This window comes from Mus caroli, unplaced genomic scaffold (assembly GCF_978045245.1).
Source record: "Mus caroli unplaced genomic scaffold, Mus_caroli_1 scaffold_7, whole genome shotgun sequence".
Classification (NCBI taxonomy): domain Eukaryota; kingdom Metazoa; phylum Chordata; class Mammalia; order Rodentia; family Muridae; genus Mus; species Mus caroli.
The window spans coordinates 30791826-30810617 of NW_028227262.1; the positions used below are offsets into that span (position 1 = coordinate 30791826).

An 18792-nucleotide genomic window follows, 5' to 3' on the forward strand; every position below is an offset into this window, starting at 1 on the left:
TTGTCATTTAAAGGCCTGATTAATTTTTATCAGAGAAGGGAGGTTCCCAAGGCATATGATAGTCCCAATTAATATCTAATCCTTTCAGATTACTAGTGATAAGGTGGCATTTATGATCTGAGTCTGTAATCTCTTCCTATTTTGTTTGTTTGTTTTTCCGAGATAGGTTCCTCCATGTAGCCTTGGCTGTCCTGAAACTTGCTCTGTAGACCAAGATGGCCTAGGATTCACAGAGTGCCGAGATTAAAGGTGTGTGCCACCACCACCCAGTAGTGAGTCTGTATTTTCTACAAGGCCTAATTGTGTCATAATGTACCCTAAGACAATCCTAACTGTGTCAGCCGTTGCAGCTGGGAGGAGGAAGGCCTCTATCCACATGGGGGGGGGTGTCCATAGACACAGTCAATGACTTTCCACCTCAGGCCATTCTGTGACGTCCTCTTGGTTACTTTGAAAGGGTTTCAGTTTAGGGGGTCTCTCTTATGGAGTTTGTTTCTCATTAAAACAAATCCTTGTAAAATGTTGTCCTTTGGCAAGTTCCACGCCCTTCGCCGTTTAGAGATAGTGTGGACCCCCATCCCACTGTAACTTTGTGTTGTAGCATTCACACTCTGACATCCCCAGCACACCCCCTCCCCCCTTTTATAAGATTCAACCCTGCTGGAGATTTCTGGGACCCCTCTGGTCAAGAGGCTTGATCATTTAGTTCCTATCATTCTCTGGGTCCTGACTGCCCTTGAGGACAAGGGCTAGGAAACTTTTGATTTTCCTCACTGGTGTAGGCTTAAAGCTTATCCCCAGAGGGAAAGCTTTATCAGTTTGTAATTTTAAACTCTATAGCATTTTAAAAAGGCTTGGTCAAAACAACCCAATTTAAAAAGAACCTTGGCTCTGTTATGACTCAGTTTCCCCAGGTGGTTAAAAATCTAAGGAGGCCAGCAAAACCACAAGTAATGACCTTGATTGTACTTAGATCCTCCTTTTTAACCAGTTCTTGTGTAACCATAGTAACACACAGTATGTATGTATTGTATGTTACAATTTAACACATATAAACAAGTTTTTTTTTTTTTTTTTTTTAAGATTTATTTACTATTATACATAAGTACACTGTAGCTGTTTTCAGACACACCAGAAGAGGGCATCAGATCTCATTGCGGGTGGTTGTGAGCCACCATGTGGTTGCTGAGATTTGAACTCAGGACCTTCAGAAGAGCAGTCAGTGCCCTTACCCGCTGAACCATCTTGCCAGCCTATAAACTAGTTCTTGTGTCTGTAGAGCACTATAATCTTGGAGATTTTCTTTCTTTAAATTTTTTGAGACAAGTTCTCTCTACATAGTCCCAGAACTCACTCACTTTGTAGACCAGGGTATCCTCAAAATCACAGAGATCTGCTGGTTTCTGCCTGGAGTGCTGTGATTAAAGGTGTGGCCACCACACCTGTCTAACCTTAGGGATTTTTTTTTTTCCCCTTTTGGTTTTTCTGAGACTGAGGTTCCTTGTGTGGCCTTGGCTGTCTTGGAACTCACTCTGTAGACAAGGCTGGCTTCCAATTGAGAGAACCACCTACTTCTGCTCCTTGAGTGCTGGAATCAAAGGCGTGTGCCACCACAGACCAGCACCTTAGGGATTTTTAATAAACTTTAATCATCTAACATATATCACCCTTAACCTCATTTTCAGGGCTGGAGAGTTGGCTCAGTGGTTAAGAGCCCTGACTGCTCTTCCCAGCAACCACATGGCGGCTCACAACCAACAGTAATAGGATCTGATGCCCTCTTCTGGTATGTCTGAAGACAGCAACAGTCTCATTTCCTGGTGCAACTTGCTCAGACCTTCTGTGATGGACTTTCATGCCTTTGTCTTCATCTTCTGTTTTAAATTCCTAGGATAAAAATCCCACCATTATCTAAAACATTCTCTTTTTAACCCTTTCTATCGAAAATAAAAATACGTCATACTTCCCTCTCTTTCTTTTACCTTCTCTCTTTCTCTCTGCCTTTCTACAATAAAGCTCTAAAACCTGAGACTAGGCCGGGGCCTAGCAAACACAGAAGTGGATGCTCACAGTCAGCTATTGGATGGATCACAGGGCTCCCAATGGAGAAGCTAGAGAAAGTGCCCAAGGAGTTAAAGGGATATGCAACCCTATAGGGGGAACAACATGATGAACTAACCAGTACCCCGGAGCTCTTGTCTCTAGCTGCATATGTATCGAAAGATGGCCTAGTGGGCCATCACTGGAAAGAGAGGCCCATTGGACTTGCAAACTTTATATGCACCAATACAGGGGAATGCCAGGGCCAAAAGAATGGGAATGGGTGGGTAGGGAAGTGGGGGGGGGGTATGGGGAACTTTTGGGATAGCATTGGAAATGTAATTGAGGAAATACATAATAAAAAATATTAAAAATTAAAAAAAAGGCTCTAAAACCATAAAGATTTCATACTATCCTTCTCAACAACTCTCTCTCTTTTTCTTTTTTTTCTCTCTCTCCCTCTCCTAGTTATCACTTATTTCATCTTCCTAGGCGAGAGTTTAAGCCAAATTAAACTACGTAAGTCCACTGTAGCTGACTTCAGACACAACAGATGAGGGCATCAGATCTCATTACAGGTGGTTGTGAGCTACCATGTGATTTCTGGGATTTGAACTCAGGACCTTTCAGTGCTCTTATCTGCTGAGCCATCTCACTAGCCCTGGACTCTCTTTTAAAGTTTGGGTTTCTGAACTGATCAGGGAAGTGTTCACAAATCCTATCCTTCCCAACCCGGGGGAACTCCCTGAGTGGAAGTGTTGATTGAGAGTAATTCTTTGTGAGCTGGAGGCATGGCTCAGTGGTTAAGAGCATGTGCTCCTTCTGCAAAGAACCTGAGTTAGATTTGCAGCACCCACATCAGACAGCTCACAACTGCCTGTAACTCCATGTGATCTATACCCTTGAGACCCCTCCTCCTGCACACACACATACACACACACACACACACACACACACACACACACGTAATAACTGAAAGAGAGAGAGAGAGGGAGAGAGAGGGAGAGAGGGGAGAGAGAGAGCTATAATGAAAACTTTAAAACCCTTGCAGAAATGAAGATACTAGAAGATGGGAAGAGTTCCATGCTTATCATTTACTTTGTAAAAATAGATATTTTAGCAAAACCAGTCTAAACATTCATCAAAACCCCAGCACAATCTTCACAGAAACAGAAAAGCAACATTAAAAGCACAGAGGCACAGAAGACCTTGGGTAGACAAAGCAATCCTTAGGCAAACAACCACAAGGGAAGGAGGCATTACCACACATTTTTATTTATTTTTTTTTTTTTATTTTTTTTTTTTTTTGGTTTTTCGAGACAGGGTTTCTCTGTATAGACCTGGCTGTCCTGGAACTCACTTTGTAGACCAGGCTGACCTCGAACTCAGAAATCCGCCTGCCTCTGCCTCCCGAGTGCTGGGATCAAAGGCGTGCGCCACCACGCCCGGCTCCCACACATATTTTTAAAAGTGCTATTACTCAGTCATAGAGATCACATTAACCTGACACTGGCACTAAAATGGAGATGTAATGAACAGACCAGACAGCCTGTTATGGATCCATGCAGCTATAGCCTCCTGATTTTGACAAAGATGCCAAAAAAAAAAAAAAAAAAAAAAAAAACCAAAACCCACATACCGGAGAAAGGACAGCCCCTTAAGAAATAGTGCACTGAAAACTGGGTATCTACGGGTAAGAGAGTGAAAGTTTGGAGCTTAGATTCCACTTACACAAAAGTTAGTTAATACAAAGTTAATGTAAAAATTGACATGCTAGGGTTGGAGAGATGGCTCAGTGGTTAAGAGCACCAACTGCTCCTCCGAAGGTCCTGAGTTCAAATCCCAGCAACCATATGGTGGCTCACAACCATCCGTAATGAGATCTGATGCCCTCTTCCGGTGCATCTGAAGACAGCTACAGTGTACTTAGATATAATAATAAATAAATCTTAAAAAAAAATTGATACAGTCGGGCGGTGGTGGCGCACGCCTTTAATCCCAGCACTTGGGAGGCAGAGGCAGGTGGATTTCTGAGTTCGAGGCCAGCCTGGTCTACAAAGTGAGTTCCAGGACAGCCAGGTCTATATAGAGAAACCCTGTCTCGAAAAAACTAACCCCCCCCCCCAAAAAAAAAATTGACATACTAAAACTGCTAGAGGACAAATACTTCAAGATTTAGGTGTAGGTAAGGTATTAATTAGTACAGGTACAGGTAAGGACTTTTTGATAGAACTCCATTCACTCAGGAGATAAGCCTGACAGTCAATAGATAACATGGTATTAAAAAAGGTTTTATACAGCTGGAGACATGGCTTAGTGGTTAAGAGCACTACCTGCTCTCCCTAAGGTCCTTGAGTTCAATTCCAGCAATCACATGGTGGCTCTCATCTGTCTATATTGGAATCTGATGCCCTCTTCTGGCATGAAGGTGTACATGCTGATAGAGCACTAACATACTTAAAATACAATTGGGGCTGGAGAGATGGCTCAGCGGTTAAGAACACTGACTGCTCTTCCAGAGATCCTGTATTCAATTCCCAGCAACCATATGGTGGCTCACAACCATCTGTAATGGGATCTGATGCCCTCTTCTGGTGTGTCTGAAGACAGATATAGTGTACTCATATACATAAAATAATAAGTAAATAAGTCTTTAAAAAAGGTTTTATACAACTAACAGTGAACTGAATAACAATGCACCTTATGGTGAGGGAGAAAACCTTTGCCAGCTATACATATTACAGAGGATGAATATGTAGACTACACAGAGAACGAGGAAACTAAATACCAAGAAAGCAAACAATCCAGTCAAAAACTGACTACAGCATTCCTGTCGGGATCACCCGCCAGAATGGAAAGCATGCCTGCTAAAACCAGGGAGGACACAGGGGTGCCCAGTCCCCGCTCTCCATAGAGTGCTCAAAGTTTAGATAAAGCAACACGGCAGAAGGATAAAGAAGGCACACAAGAGGAAGACGTTGAAGTCACCGCTTGGAAATGACAGGACCCTAAATATCCCATTAGAAAATTCCTGGGATCAATAAAACACTTTCATCCAGTAATAGGATACAGAATCACCATAGAATACCAGTAGCTTTTCTATATACCAGCAATGTGCTGGGGAACAGAGAAGGGAAAAGCCAAATTCATAACAGCTTCAAAGAATCCCCAGGAGAAAAACCTAGCGGAGGAGAAGAGATCTCAACAATAAGAAGTTTAAGATCCTGAAGAAAACATGAGACTGAGCACGCTGCCATGCATTGGCAGAATTAATACTGCTACATTACCATCACCATATGGAAATACAATACAATCATCATAAGAAATTCCAATGACATTTTCCAACGACTAGAAAAATAGACAGGCTTCCGTTGAGCCTTTGGCCCTCTGATCACGCCTGTGGCATCAGAGACCACAAGATAGTAGCTGAGTACCCCAGCTTCCACCGACCACAAACCAGCACCAACTGTCTCCACTTCAACAACAGCACTTAGTCAGGAACAACAAGCCAAGGGAAGAACAAGCACTTTTTTAAACACCCTTCTAGTATGAGAGTGCTAGACTTGCACTCCAAAGAAAATTAAAAAATCTCCGAATCTTAGCTGGGAGCACTAAACTGACGCATGCCTTTAATCCCAGCACTTGGGAGGCAGAGGCAGGCGGATTTCTGAGTTTGCTACCAGCCTGGTCTACAGAGTGAGTTCCAGGACAGCCAGGGCTACACAGAGAAACCCTGTCTCAAAAACAAAACAAAACAAAACCAACCAACCAACCAAACAAAAAACCAAAAACAACAAGCTAATCAAAAACCAAAACCAAAACTCAAATCATAAAATATTAGGTCAGTAATCACACTTTCACTACTAATGTTGAACTGTGGCATTGCATCTTGAAGAGAAAGTCCAATAATCAGGAACCTATCCTGGAAAAAGATTGCCTTCTCCTGATACCCTGTGTAATAGGCAGGGAATTCTAAGCTGCCTGCTGCTTGTCCCCCCTCACTCCCTACAAGGAGCTTTATATTTGCATAGAGAGGCCTGTAGGATTGGGAGTCCAATACACAGCTGGTAAACTAGGCATATTTAAACAGATTGTGTCCCTTCCCTTCTTCTTCCCTGACCAAGCATTTTTAGTAGGTATCAGCAGGGGATGAAAATTTCCTGATGCTGCTGATGTCTGTGAACTATATTTGTAAATCCACTATGTTAGATGTATATACTTTTGTGCAAAGGATGTCTCTGACACTATGACAGACATGCCATAAGTGTAATGGGCTCAGTGATCTGCTTACTAATGGTCTTTGTTGATGTAATTAGCTAAGATGAGACTTGACTGGAGTAAGAGAAGTAGGTCCTTAATCCAACATAACTGATGCTATGTAAAAAGAGACAAAGAGACAGAGGGATAACAGACCATGAGACCATACAAGTAGAAATGAAATCCTATGGCTGGTTAAGGAACACCAAAGATTACTAGTAACGCACAGGAGGTGAAGATTTCTATACTCTGTATGCTTCAGAGGGACTGTCACCCGGCAGATACTTTATCTTCGGATTTCTAGCCTCCAGAACTCTCAGTTAACACACTACTGTTGTCTCGACTCACTTGGCTTGTAGTATTGTTTTAGCAGATAGAAAAATGAATATTTGCTATATGGTGATGGTGCCTGCCTTTAATCTCAGTACATGGGAGACAGAGGCAGGAGAATCTCTGAGTTCGAGGCCAGCCTGGTCTACAGAGTGAGTTCCATGACAGCCAGGGCTACATGGAGAAACCCTCTCTTGAGAAATTGAAAAAAAGGGGCAAAACTACCCCCAAAACAAAGACAACACCTTCCCCCCCAAATCAGAAACTAAATATTCTAATTGGGCATAGTGGCACACACCTTTAATCCCAGGACACAGGAACAGGGAGGCAGATCTCTGTGAGTTTGAGGCCAGCCAGGTCTACATAGTGTGTTCCAAGACAGCCAGGGCTAGGTAGTGAGTTTTGAAACAAAGAAAATGAGTACTGTAAGGTTGCTGCCAGGCAGTCATACCCCTGCCATTGAGTGTGGGTAGAGCATGAAACCTGGTTCCAGCTGATAGACTATGGCAAATGTGATGGGTTGTCAGTGGGGTAACTCAGCTGAGTTATAGGGTATTCATTTAACAACTGCAAAGATGGCTTCTTTGTTCAAGAAAATGGCTACCTGACTTCAGAAAACTTCTGCTGGCTCCTTAGACTTAATCCAACAGCCAGTAGGAGGCTGGAGCTCTCAGCCCTACAACTCTAAGGAAGCACACTGTGTCATGACCTGAATGCACTTAGGAGGGGATCCAGATAAGAACAGGGCGTGGCTGACACTATGGGATCTTCTGCCTAATTGTCGGATGTCAGCCGAGACTGTAGGCACCTGATATTTCCCTGGGCTGGACATCAGCAGCGACTCATGACTGTGGTTGGAGGTCAGTTTGACTGTGAAATGGTCACAGGCTCATGCGTTTGAACATTTGGGCTCCTGCAGGTGGTATGTCTGGGAAGGTTAGGAGGTGGGGCATTGCTGGAGGACATATATCCCCTGGGGCAGGCTTTGAGGTTTTTTTTAGCTCAGCCCTGTCTTTCCTTCTGGACAGCTGATGCAGTGTGCTGAGTTGGTTTCATGGGCTATGGCTGTATCTTCCTCAGTATGCAACTGTAAATCAACATATGTTTTCTTCCCTAGCTTGCTTTTCTCAGGGTATTCTATCATAGCAAGAGAAACAAAATTAAGAGCGATGATGTTGTCTGTGGAGCTGAGCCTATCAGCTGGAGAATACACAGAGCTTGTACATGACAGTCGCTTCTTTTTTATATGGTAACTGATTTCTCATAGAGCAAGTATTCCCAAGGATCAGGTATACTTTGCCGACCTTCTAAGGGCTTTTCATGCCTATCACTGGAAGTAATGTGGCATTGTTTCTCTTTTCTATTAACTTATCAGCCTGTGTAGAGGGGACACAGACATTACCTTTTCAAGAATGAATGACAAGAACTTTTTTTTTTTTTCGAGACAGGGTTTCTCTGTAGCCCTGGCTGTCCTGGAACTCACTCTGTAGACCAGGCTGGCCTCAAACTCAGAAATCCGCCTGCCTCTGCCTCCCAAGTGCTGGGATTAAAGGTGTGTGCCACCACACCTGGCTGAATGACAAGAACTTGTGTGCAATGTTAAAACTGTCTAATTGTTACTGTGGTGTACTTTTTTTTTTTTTTTGGTTTTTCGAGACAGGGTTTCTCTGTATAGCCCTGGCTGTCCTGGAACTCACTTTGTAGACCAGGCTGGCCTCGAACTCAGAAATCCGCCTGCCTCTGCCTCCCGAGTGCTGGGATTAAAGGCGTGCGCCACCACGCCCGGCTTACTTTTTTTTTTTTTTTTTTAATATTTATTATTTTTATAGCAGTCTCCTGCATGCATGTCTGAAGACCAGAAGAGGGCACCAGATCTCATTAAAGATGGTTATGAGCCACCATGGGGTTGCTAGGTATTGAACTCAGGACCTCTAAAGTGAGCAGACAGTACTCTTAACCTCTGAGCTATCTCTTTAGCCCTGTATTCCAGTTTTTAAATTTCTAATTTATTTCTAGTGTGTGTCATTAAGGATGGGAATGTTGGGCTGGAGAGATGGTTCAGAGGTTAAGAGCACTGTCTGTCCTTCCAGAGGTCCTGAGTTCAATTCTCAGCAACCACATGGTAAGTCATAACCATTTGTTATGATATCTGCCCTCTTCTGGCCTTCCAGCACACATGCAGGCAGATTGCTGTATATATAACATATAAATACATTTTTTTAAAAAAAGAATGGGAATGTTAGTCTTGTATATATCTTCAAATGTTATCTAAGGATTCCCGGGAGTACTCCTTATCACTAAACAAATCCATTGAGTGATTGTCAAAGACCTTTGACATACTTTCCCCCTGTAGATGATAACTTGCTATCCTGAGTTTTTTGAGATTAAGGAGGCTACAGTTTATAAGATCTTCTACAAAGAACAGAATGGTACCCGTGCTGGATGACGGTATGTCAGCTTAATACAGGCTAACGGCATCTGAGAAGAGGGAACCTCAATCAAGAAATAAATGCCTCCAGAAGGCTGGGTTGTAGGCAAGCCCGTAGAGCATTGTCATTAGTAATTGATGGGGAGGGCCCAGCCCATTGCAGTGAGGCCATCCCTGGGCTGGTGGTCCTGGGGTCTATAAGAAAGCAGAATGAGCAAGCCACGAATATGCCAGTAAGCAGCACCCCTCCATTGCTTCCGCATCAGCTCCTGCCTCCAGGTTCTTATCCTGCTTGAGTCCAGACTTCCTTTGGTAATAAACCCTCTCCTCCCCAACTTGCTTTTGGTCCTGGTGTTTCATGGTAACCCTAACTAAGACAGAGCATTAATGTGAAAACTTTTCTACCTCATCAGTTACAAAATGCTCAGCAGGAAGAATTATAGTGGCTTCAGATTAAAAAACAAAAATCTCTCTACAAAACCAACCGCTCCTCTCTACATTTTCTCCAAATCTCATTCCCCGGAGGTTAAAATAGAATTCAGAGCGAGTTAGGTTTCCAAATTGTCAGTGCGTAGGAGGAGCACAGCACTGCTGGAAGGGGAACTTCTTTTTAAAGATTTATTTATTATATGTGAGTACACTGTAGCTGTCTTCAGACGCACCAGAAGAGGGTATCCGATCCCATTACAGATGGTTGTGAGCCACCATGTGGTTTCTGGGATTTGAACTTAGGACCTCTGGAAGAACATTCAGTGCTCTCAACTGCTGAGCCATCACTCCAGTCCCGGGGAACTTCTTTACTGATTCTAAGTTAGTAGAGGCTCAGTTACAATGACAATCTAGTCCTTTCTTTCCAGGTTTCCCAATCTCAAGCCTTTGCTACTGTCTCCAAAGGAGTTACTTTATGAGAAGGCCACTGTGTTTCTCAGGGAGTTTGGACTTCCCTTAAGGGAAAGTAACATACAAGTACAGGATTCTTAGAAAACCAGATGGTGAAGTATAGGACTGAGCAAATCTCTATGTGTATACTCCAAACCTTTGCAAGCTTGCAAGGGAAACTTGCTTTGTAAGGCTGGGGCCTATGCTATGGATACTGGCGGTTTGTTACATTACTGGGATAGTCATTATTCAGGGTCAATAAAAAGATTACCAAAACAGGTTTATCCCTTGGATTCCACCCAGTGGTCTTGAATGCAGATTAAGTTGAGTATGTATAGAAGGAAAGGACTTTGAGATTCAAGAACTTGTTTCTTTTCCTCATTGTGAGCTTGAGCCCAGGAGATAATTTTTTAAAAAGGCTTATGGTATTGCCTATAAATCTAAAATCTGTATCTGCTGTACTAAAAAAGAGGTCAGTGGTGACAGGAGAGGGAAGTGAGTATGCCTCGGGCGATTATATCCAAATAAAGAAATTATGAAAAATACCTGGTAATGATAAACAGGACATTTATTTCTCATATTCATTTGGGGGAGAGGGAAAAAGTCAGTTTGCACTACCAAAGGCCGGTCCTTCTGAAAGAGCTTCCACTTACCCTATGACGCTGGATAAAACTGGATTACTGAGGGTTCTGTACTCTTCATCTGTAAGAAGAACTATGAAGAGTGCTTACAGAGTGAGCCGTTGTGAGCAGCTTCGCTGGTGCACAGCCAGGCTGCCTCTCTGAGTGAAACTTTTCCCACACTGGCCACAGAGATAGGGTGTCTCTCCTGTGTGGACTTTTCCATGCAGGAGACAATTGCCCCTGGTATGGAAGCTCTTCCTGCAGTGGGAACATGCGTAGGGCTTCAGGCCCGTGTGAACTCGGATGTGCACAATTAAGCTCCCTTTCTGGCTGAAAGCTTTCCCACACTGGTCACATCTATAGGGCTTCTCACCGCTGTGAACTCTTCGGTGCACTGCAAGGTTACTCTGATTCCTGAAGCTTCTCTGGCAAATGGCACATTCATAGGGTTTCTGTCCAGTGTGGAGCCTCTCGTGTACAGCCAGGCTGCCTCGCTGACTGAAGCTTTTCCCACACTCTTTGCACTGATAGGGCTTCTCTCCTGTGTGGATTCGCTGATGGGTGACCAGGTTGCCTTTGGCCCGGAAGCTTTTCCCACACTGGGTGCACTCAAAGGGCTTCTGACCAGTGTGGATTCTCTCGTGCAGCGTTAGGCTCCCTTTCTGCCGGAAAGACTTCCCACATTCCTGGCAATCATAGACCTTCTGCCTCACTCCAGGTGAGTCTTCCGGGAGTGCCTTCGAATCTGGGGACTTTTGTTCCAGCTTCTCTCTTCTGAAAGAACTCTGGAAATCCCAGCTTGAGGATCCTGTGGCCTCTGAAGGATCATACTTGTGGGCTTCTGTCATCACATCTGGTAAAACGAGAGGGAAGTCATGTAAGATGCACCAATATGCTGAACAGGGAGAAGAACAGGGAGAAGAGAAACATAATCCTTAGAGGGCTTCTGATGTGCCGGGCATCATCCTACGAACTCTGTGTACATAGCTGAATCCTGAAAACCACCCCGAGACTGCTATAGATAAGGAACTAGGCTCTGTGTACATAGCTGAATCCCGAAAACCACCTGAGACTGCTATAGATAAGGAACTAGGCTCTGTGTACATAGCTGAATCCTGAAAACCACCTGAGACTGCTATAGATAAGGAACTAGGCTCTGTGTACATAGCTGAATCCTGAAAACCACCTGAGACTGCTATAGATAAGGAACTAGGCTCTGTGTACATAGCTGAATCCTGAAAACCACCCGAGACTGCTATAGATAAGGAACTAGGCTCTGTGTACATAGCTGAATCCTGAAAACCACCCGAGACTGCTATAGATAAGGAACTAGGCTCTGTGTACATAGCTGAATCCTGAAAACCACCCGAGACTGCTATAGATAAGGAACTAGGCTCTGTGTACATAGCTGAATCCTGAAAACCACCCGAGACTGCTATAGATAAGGAACTAGGCTCTGTGTACATAGCTGAATCCTGAAAACCACCTGAGACTGCTATAGATAAGGAACTAGTCTCTGTGTACATAGCTGAATCCTGAAAACCACTGAGACTGCTATAGATAAGGAACTAGGCTCTGTGTACATAGCTGAATCCTGAAAACCACCCGAGACTGCTATAGATAAGGAACTAGGAGTATGGGGCGATCACATAACCATTAATCTGGGATTCATATACGAGCATGCTCCATAGCTCACCTTTAAAATTAATGGAGCCTCTCACATTCTTGGGGGAGTAGACAGTATTATTATTATTAGGTTTTTTTTTTTTTTGGAGGGGGTGCTTGGGATTGAACCTGGGACCTCTGGAAGAACAGCCAGTGCTACCCCCTAAGCTATAAGCCAAAAAAGGGCGCATTAGGCCAGGCAGTGGTGGGGTACACCTTTGATTTCAGTGCTCAGGAGGCAGAGGCAGGCAGATCTCTGTGAGTTCAAGGTCAGCCTGGTCTACAAAGTGAGTTCCAGAACAGCCAGGGGTTCAGAGAAAGCCTGGTCCAAAAAGAAAAATAAAACAAAGGGCTCATAAAATTAAGAAACTTATAGAGAATCACACAGAGCCTTTTATCTAAGTTTTAAGTGACTCCCAAACAGGTGTGGAGTCAGGATACGAAGGGACCAAAGCTTTAAAACCTTAAAAGCACCCCTTTAAAACAAGCAAAGCCAAGCAAAGGAGAGAGCACTCCCAGTGGGAAGCCCTTAGGCTTACACTGCAATGGCTTCTCACAGTGACCCTATCTCGGTCTGTTCTCTAACAGTCATTCATGATCTCAGAACATGAGGGTATAATTTCAGATATTTTCTGTCTAGGCCTTGAATCCTTACAAGATGCAGCTTACTGTCTGTTCCAGTGTACAGAAGAAAAGCCTGAAGTTTCAGGAACTTCTTTAATACTGCAAACAGGATTGGAATTCTTTCTTTTGGTTTTTGTTGTTGTTGTTGTTGTTTTTGGTTTTTGAGACAGGGTTTCTCTGTATAGCCCTGGCTGTCCTGGAACTCACTCTGTAGACCAGGCTGGCCTCGAACTCAGAAATTCACCTGCCTCTGCTTCCCGAGTGCTGGGATTAAAGGCGTGCGCCACCACCGCCCAGCCGGAATTCTTTCTTTTAAAGTCCACGTTATTCTGGCCTATTAAGCTACATTGGAAATGGACAAGGCCGTGCACTCTAGCTCTTCCCTGTTTTCCTATCTGTCTCAAACTTGGGGTTAGAGCTCAGAGTTCAAGGTTCATTCAGCCTGAGACAACCCTAACATCACCTCTATATCAAATTGCTTTTTCTTTTTTCTTTCTTTCTCCCTTAAGACAGGGTTTCTCTATATAGCCTTGGCTGTGCTAGAACTCATTCTACAGACCAGGCTAGCCTCTAACTCACAGATCCGCCTGCCTCATCCTCGTAAGAACGGGGATTAAAGACATGCCACCACTGCCTGGCTTCCAACTGTTTTCTTGCTTTGTTTTGATTATCATTTCCAATCTCATCTTGCAGGCTTTCCCTGCAACTTGTAGAGCAGTGAGCTTCACCAAATGAATGCATCTTCTTATAGGGGCTCTGATGTCATCCCAGCAACCAGCTGACTCACTCACTGAAAAAGGCTACATTCTGGGCGTATCTTCCATGACAGTCCAGCAGGGTAGCTGTTGGGAACCCAAACATGTCCACTCCTGCTCGCTGACTTTGATCACCGCCTCTTCATATGATTCTTCCATGGGCTGGTCTGGAGTACCTGAGGGACAGAAAAAAATAAATAAACCAAACCAAAAAACAAAAAATAAAGACCTGAGAGTTGAGATCAGTTTGGAGTGTAAACACAGGAAATCCAGACTTTCTGAGGTAATGTCACTGCAAAGTGGGCTAAAGATAGCAGGACTGGAGGGCTGGAGAGATGGCTCAGTGGTTAAGAGCACTGGCTGCTCTTCCAGATGTCCTGAGTTCCATTCCCAGCAACCACATGGTGGCTCACAACCATCTGTTATGGGATCTGATGCCCTCTTCTGGTGTGTCTGAAGACAGCTACAGTGTACTTACATATAATAATAAATAAATGTTTGGGCAGGGTGGGCTGGGGTGGGGGTGGGGAAGATAGCAGGACTGACCAAATAGAAATGAATCTAGGAGCAAAGAGGCAGAGGGGAACAGATAGCAGAGAAGCAGGAGTGCCTACTGTACTGTTAGTCCCCAGGTAAGGGCCGCTTCTGTTTGCATTTGGTCTTGATACAAAATTGGGGTTCTCTACTTTCCAGGCAACTGCTGGTTCTATTCCTCAAGCCTAAGAAGTCAGCAGTCAGCCTTCCTGACTGGTGTTATGAAGAAATAGCCCCAGGCCTCCTTTCTAGCTCCCCTCAAGTTACAAGGACCTAACAAAGAAGGTCTTGTTACCTTCTGGTAATTCTTAGTAGGCTCTTAACCCAAACCACCCCCCCTCCCTACAATGCTTATTTAAGGATCAAATTCCTGAATCTGTACACTTTATTTACATAGTGGTACAGTATAATCTTTGTTTCAGTATGTCCAGTCAAAATGCTGGACTCCTAGCTTAATGAATTAGCAATCTGATGGTACGATTTTCTATTTTATTAACCAAATAGCTAACCCTTCTATCCATTCAGTTATATATCCTGATGTCAAGAAATCTTTGAAGGATTCACTTCCAACTTGGAACACAAGCTATAAAGGGGTCCCCTGTCATGCTGCAAATGCATTCACTTAGAGATATTATTGATTAAAAATAAAGGCAACAAAACTCCCCTGTGCATTCACAAAGAAAAGCACATGGTAGCTACTCCCTGGGGCTGAACTTTTTTGTCTCTGGAGTGTCTAGAGAACATGGTTAAGTCAAAATGAGTGAACACAGTGGATACCTGAACTTCTCCACCGGCTAAGAGGTAGCCAATGCCTCAGCTGTGTCTCCAGACTCCCTGATTAATAGCAGGACAACTGACAACAGGAAATTGTCAAGGAAGAACCTGTTCAAGTCAGAGCAATCAAATTCTTGAAGATATTTAAAGTGAGTGGTTTCGTAACACAAAACGCTGCTTTTCCTATCAGAAATGTTACCATAGCTCAGAATTAGGCCCCGAGAGACTTGAATTTTTGCCTTGTTTCCCTCGGTGTATGACCTGTAGCAGAACAATCTAACAGCCCGACTCCAGTTTCTTCACTTAGTAAACAAGTTAACACTATCTCAATTAGCTAGCTCTCGGAAGAACCGATGACCAGAAAGTGAGGGATCTCTTACATTGAGACACGCCCTACAAATCCAAGACCTAAAATGGTGCTTTTTCAGGAGAGAGGGCTGGAGGACAGACAGGGTGATCTGTAGGGTTTGGGAAAAATCTAATGAGGCAATTTAACGTGCGATTAGGAGCTTTGGGTGAGGATGAATTCCCCCCACGCTGGACGCCACTCCCTGCTAGGCTCCCTAGGCGTGAACTCTGCTCTCCTGGCCTAGCTGGACCTTCCTGTGGCCCCTCCCACGCTCGCGGGGCCCCAGCCTCCCAGGGACCCCGACAGTGCAGCAGGGCCCTTCCGCAGCAGACCGCGGCCCACCCGCTCTCTGACCAGCGCACCCTTGTCTGCGGTTGGCGATTTTGGCCCGGACGGCCAGCCTGGCCTGCTCACGCGCCCTGGCCGGAGCAGCAGGCTCAAGACACAGCCCCCTCTCTCGGGCGCACAGCCCCGGCCTCAGCAACACTCACCGCAGCGGCGCGCGCCCGCAGACAGACAAAGCCGGCGCCGAGCCCGTAGCAGCCGCTGCAGCGCTGCGCGTCGCCGGACCACAACTCCCAGGAGCCCGCGCGCGCCCCGAGGCACTGTGGGAACCTCCGCGACCGAGCTGCGGCAGAAACGCCGTGGCTGCTTCTGGTTGTTGGGGAGCGCCGTCCTGTGGAGGAGCGGTGGTTGAAGCATGGGAATGCTTATGACGTTAAAACTGCAGAAGACTCAGAGTTCCCTATAGGAGCCCGGACCAAGTATTTCGGACAAAGAATCAGGAACACTCTCTGGTCCGTGTAATAAGTTTTTTTCACCCAAAAGATGGACGAGGCACTGCAGGACTTCGGAATTTAGGTACTACCCCGACTAGTTTAGGCACGACCCAGGGCGGGGGAATCTCACTTGTGGGGAGCCCAGGTCCGACAGCTCCAGGACCTCATAGGGCACCTACGCGGGGCCCGGGAGACTTTCTGAGCCAAGGGAACTCGAGGAAACAGTATTCCCTGAGTGGACACTAACATTGTCTTCCTAACTGAAGAAGTTAATGACCCAAGGGTTGAGATTTGAACACTCTAAAATTAGTTATCGAGGAGATGGGAGAGTCTCAGGACCCTTTTGGTCCTGAGAGGGGCGCGGATGAAATTGAGCATCCAAAAAATAAAATCTCTCTTAAGATGCCTTAAACGTCCATCGACTGCATTTATTTATATGCATTTCTAATAGCCTTTTTTTTTTTTTTTCGAGACAGAGTTTCTCTGTATAGCCCTGGCTGTCCTGGAACTCACTTTGTAGACCAGGCTGGCCTCGAACTCAGAAATCTGCCTGCCTCTGCCTCCCAAGTGCTGGGATTAAAGGCGTGTGCCACCACGGCACGGCTCTAATAGCTTTTCTAAAGGACTTTAGTCTCACCCTGGAGCCCTGACTTGACTTCTTTCGTAGTGAGCCTCCCCCAGAGTCTTCCCTTGGTAGACTTAGCTATCCTATTGAATGAAAGAGACCATAAGAAATGTTCCTCTTGCAGTGCCCTTGTTCCTTTCCCAGAATTACATGTGTCAGACTGGATGAAATATTTGACTTCACAGGACATCTCTGTTCTGTGAGACCAGATGTGGGATTAGGACAAGTTTTAGTTGACAAAGCATCGGTAGGAAAAGGGGGCCATCAGGGGAGACGATAACTCATGTTTCCTTCATAAATCTGCAAAGATTCTCTTAACAGCCTTGGGGATTTGGGTACACTTATTTTTTGAAAAAAAAAAAAAAAAGATGCCATTTTGTTTAGTGTGTGTCTTGCTGTGCCCGTGGAGGTCAGAGAATCTTTAGTAGGAGTGGGCTCACCCTTTCCTACAGGGGATCGAACTCAGGTCATCAGACTTGGCAGCAGGCACTATTACCTACACACCATCTCACTGGCCCAGATCCATTTGATAGAGTGGTTACGATTGGGGTTGAAGGATCAGAGTCCCTAGACACATAGTCCTTGCCAAGGTCTTAAATGGGGCACAGTCCTCAGCCACCACCTGCATCTTAACACTTGCATCAGGAAGGGGGCTGCCGAGTGAGGGCTAGGGGTGAGTTCTGCCAGTGCGGGTTTAAATGCTTGTTACAGACATCTCCATCCCTGGTACCTTACATCACTAGGGGAAGGAATGATAATTCAGAAAATGACATTAGTTATGACAGTCTCACTATTTGGATGAAGAAACTGCTCAAATGACCTCCTATGCTGAGATCCAATGTGTGATAAAGCACAGATCCACAAAAGACCCAGAAGAACAATTGAATTAATGTGATCATGATCTTAGTGTAGGAAAGGACGTTTGCAACCATGATAACAAGGACAAAAATAAATAAGAAAAAGGTTAGCTGGGTGTGGTGGTACACGACGCCTTTAATCCCAGCACTCGGGAGGCGGAGGCAGAGGCAGGCCTGGTCTACAAAGTGAGTTCCAGGACAGCCAGGGCTATACAGAGAAAACCTGTCTCGAAAAACCAAAAAAAAAAAAAAAAAAGAAAAGAAAAGAAAAAGGTTAAAATTTAACACTTTGTGGCCAACACCACTAAAGGAAGACAACACATGACAAAGTTAAGGGGGAAACCCTAGTGACAGACATCATGTAAGTCAACAAGGCAAAGAAACAATATGCTGATAGAAATATGGCCAACAGCAGCAGCACACACCCAAAGTAAACAAATAAGACAACTATGAATTAAAGAAAGAGCTGACTGAAACACAGAAAAAAAATCCCCCCAATTACTAAATAGCGTCTGTAAAGGGAGACTTACCTTTTTATCCATGTGTAAATTGAGACAATCACTCTTGGTGTGACATGCCCTAGAGAGGATTGGTGACATGGGTGTTGAAGGGGATTTGCCCAGAGTCACAAAAAATGAATCTGTATAGATACAGTGCAAGGAGACTGTGACATGTTTCTAGGGAGAGAACACAACTGAGAGGGGGGTCCTTGATAAGTCGGGGGAGGGGTTTTTGGTCTTAAAATATTGCTCTCAGTTCTTTTATTTTCAGTTATGTGTTCTTGCTGGGTGTTTACAACCTTATAGGTGGGAGTCCCACAGTAAGTTTTTTTCTTTTTATAAAAGATGTATGTATATATGTATGTGATCTCAGTATAGATGCTCATGAGCCATCATGTGGTTCCTGGGATTTGAACTCAGGACCTCTGGAAGAGCAGCCAATGCTCTTAACCACTGAGCCAGCTCTCCAGCCCCTATTTTCTTTTCTTTATTTTTTTTCTGTCAAGATAAACTGATGTTCTTTAGGAGGTTTTCTCTTAGTCTTAGGGACTTTTCAGGAGTCCCCTGGCTCCTTCATTTTATTAAAAAACAAAAAAGAAAAAACAAAAGACGTATGTGTGTGTGTGTTCTGCCTGCCTGTCTATCTGTGCACCGCATCTATGCTTGGTGCTTACATAGTCAGAAGACTAAGAGTAAGAAAATAATAAAAATAAGTCCCTGTTGGGAGCTATTAAGACAACGCTATTATCCTGATCTCTGAATTGGGCCTCTCC

At 44.6% G+C, this 18792-nt stretch overlaps 1 protein-coding gene across 6 annotated transcripts; it reads right to left on the reverse strand.

Annotated features, from left to right (window-relative positions):
- Window positions 1–10484: 10484 nt before the first annotated feature.
- Window positions 10485–15837, reverse strand: Znf32 (zinc finger protein 32). 6 transcript variants are annotated; one of them, XM_085840116.1, is made up of 3 exons: window positions 15750–15837; window positions 13638–13777; window positions 10485–11452 (listed from the first exon to the last, which is right to left on the reverse strand). In XM_085840116.1, exons 2-3 carry the CDS (start codon window positions 13705–13707, stop codon window positions 10662–10664), a joined length of 861 nt encoding a protein of 286 aa, XP_085696242.1. In that variant the 5' UTR covers window positions 13708–13777; window positions 15750–15837; the 3' UTR covers window positions 10485–10661. The 6 variants fall into 6 exon arrangements, with proteins under 6 accessions (XP_085696242.1, XP_085696244.1, XP_085696245.1 ...); XM_085840118.1 differs by having other exon boundaries at window positions 10485–11410; window positions 15750–15834; XM_085840119.1 differs by lacking the exon at window positions 15750–15837 and adding an exon at window positions 15621–15742 and having other exon boundaries at window positions 10485–11410.
- Between the last annotated feature and the right edge of the window lie 2955 nt (window positions 15838–18792).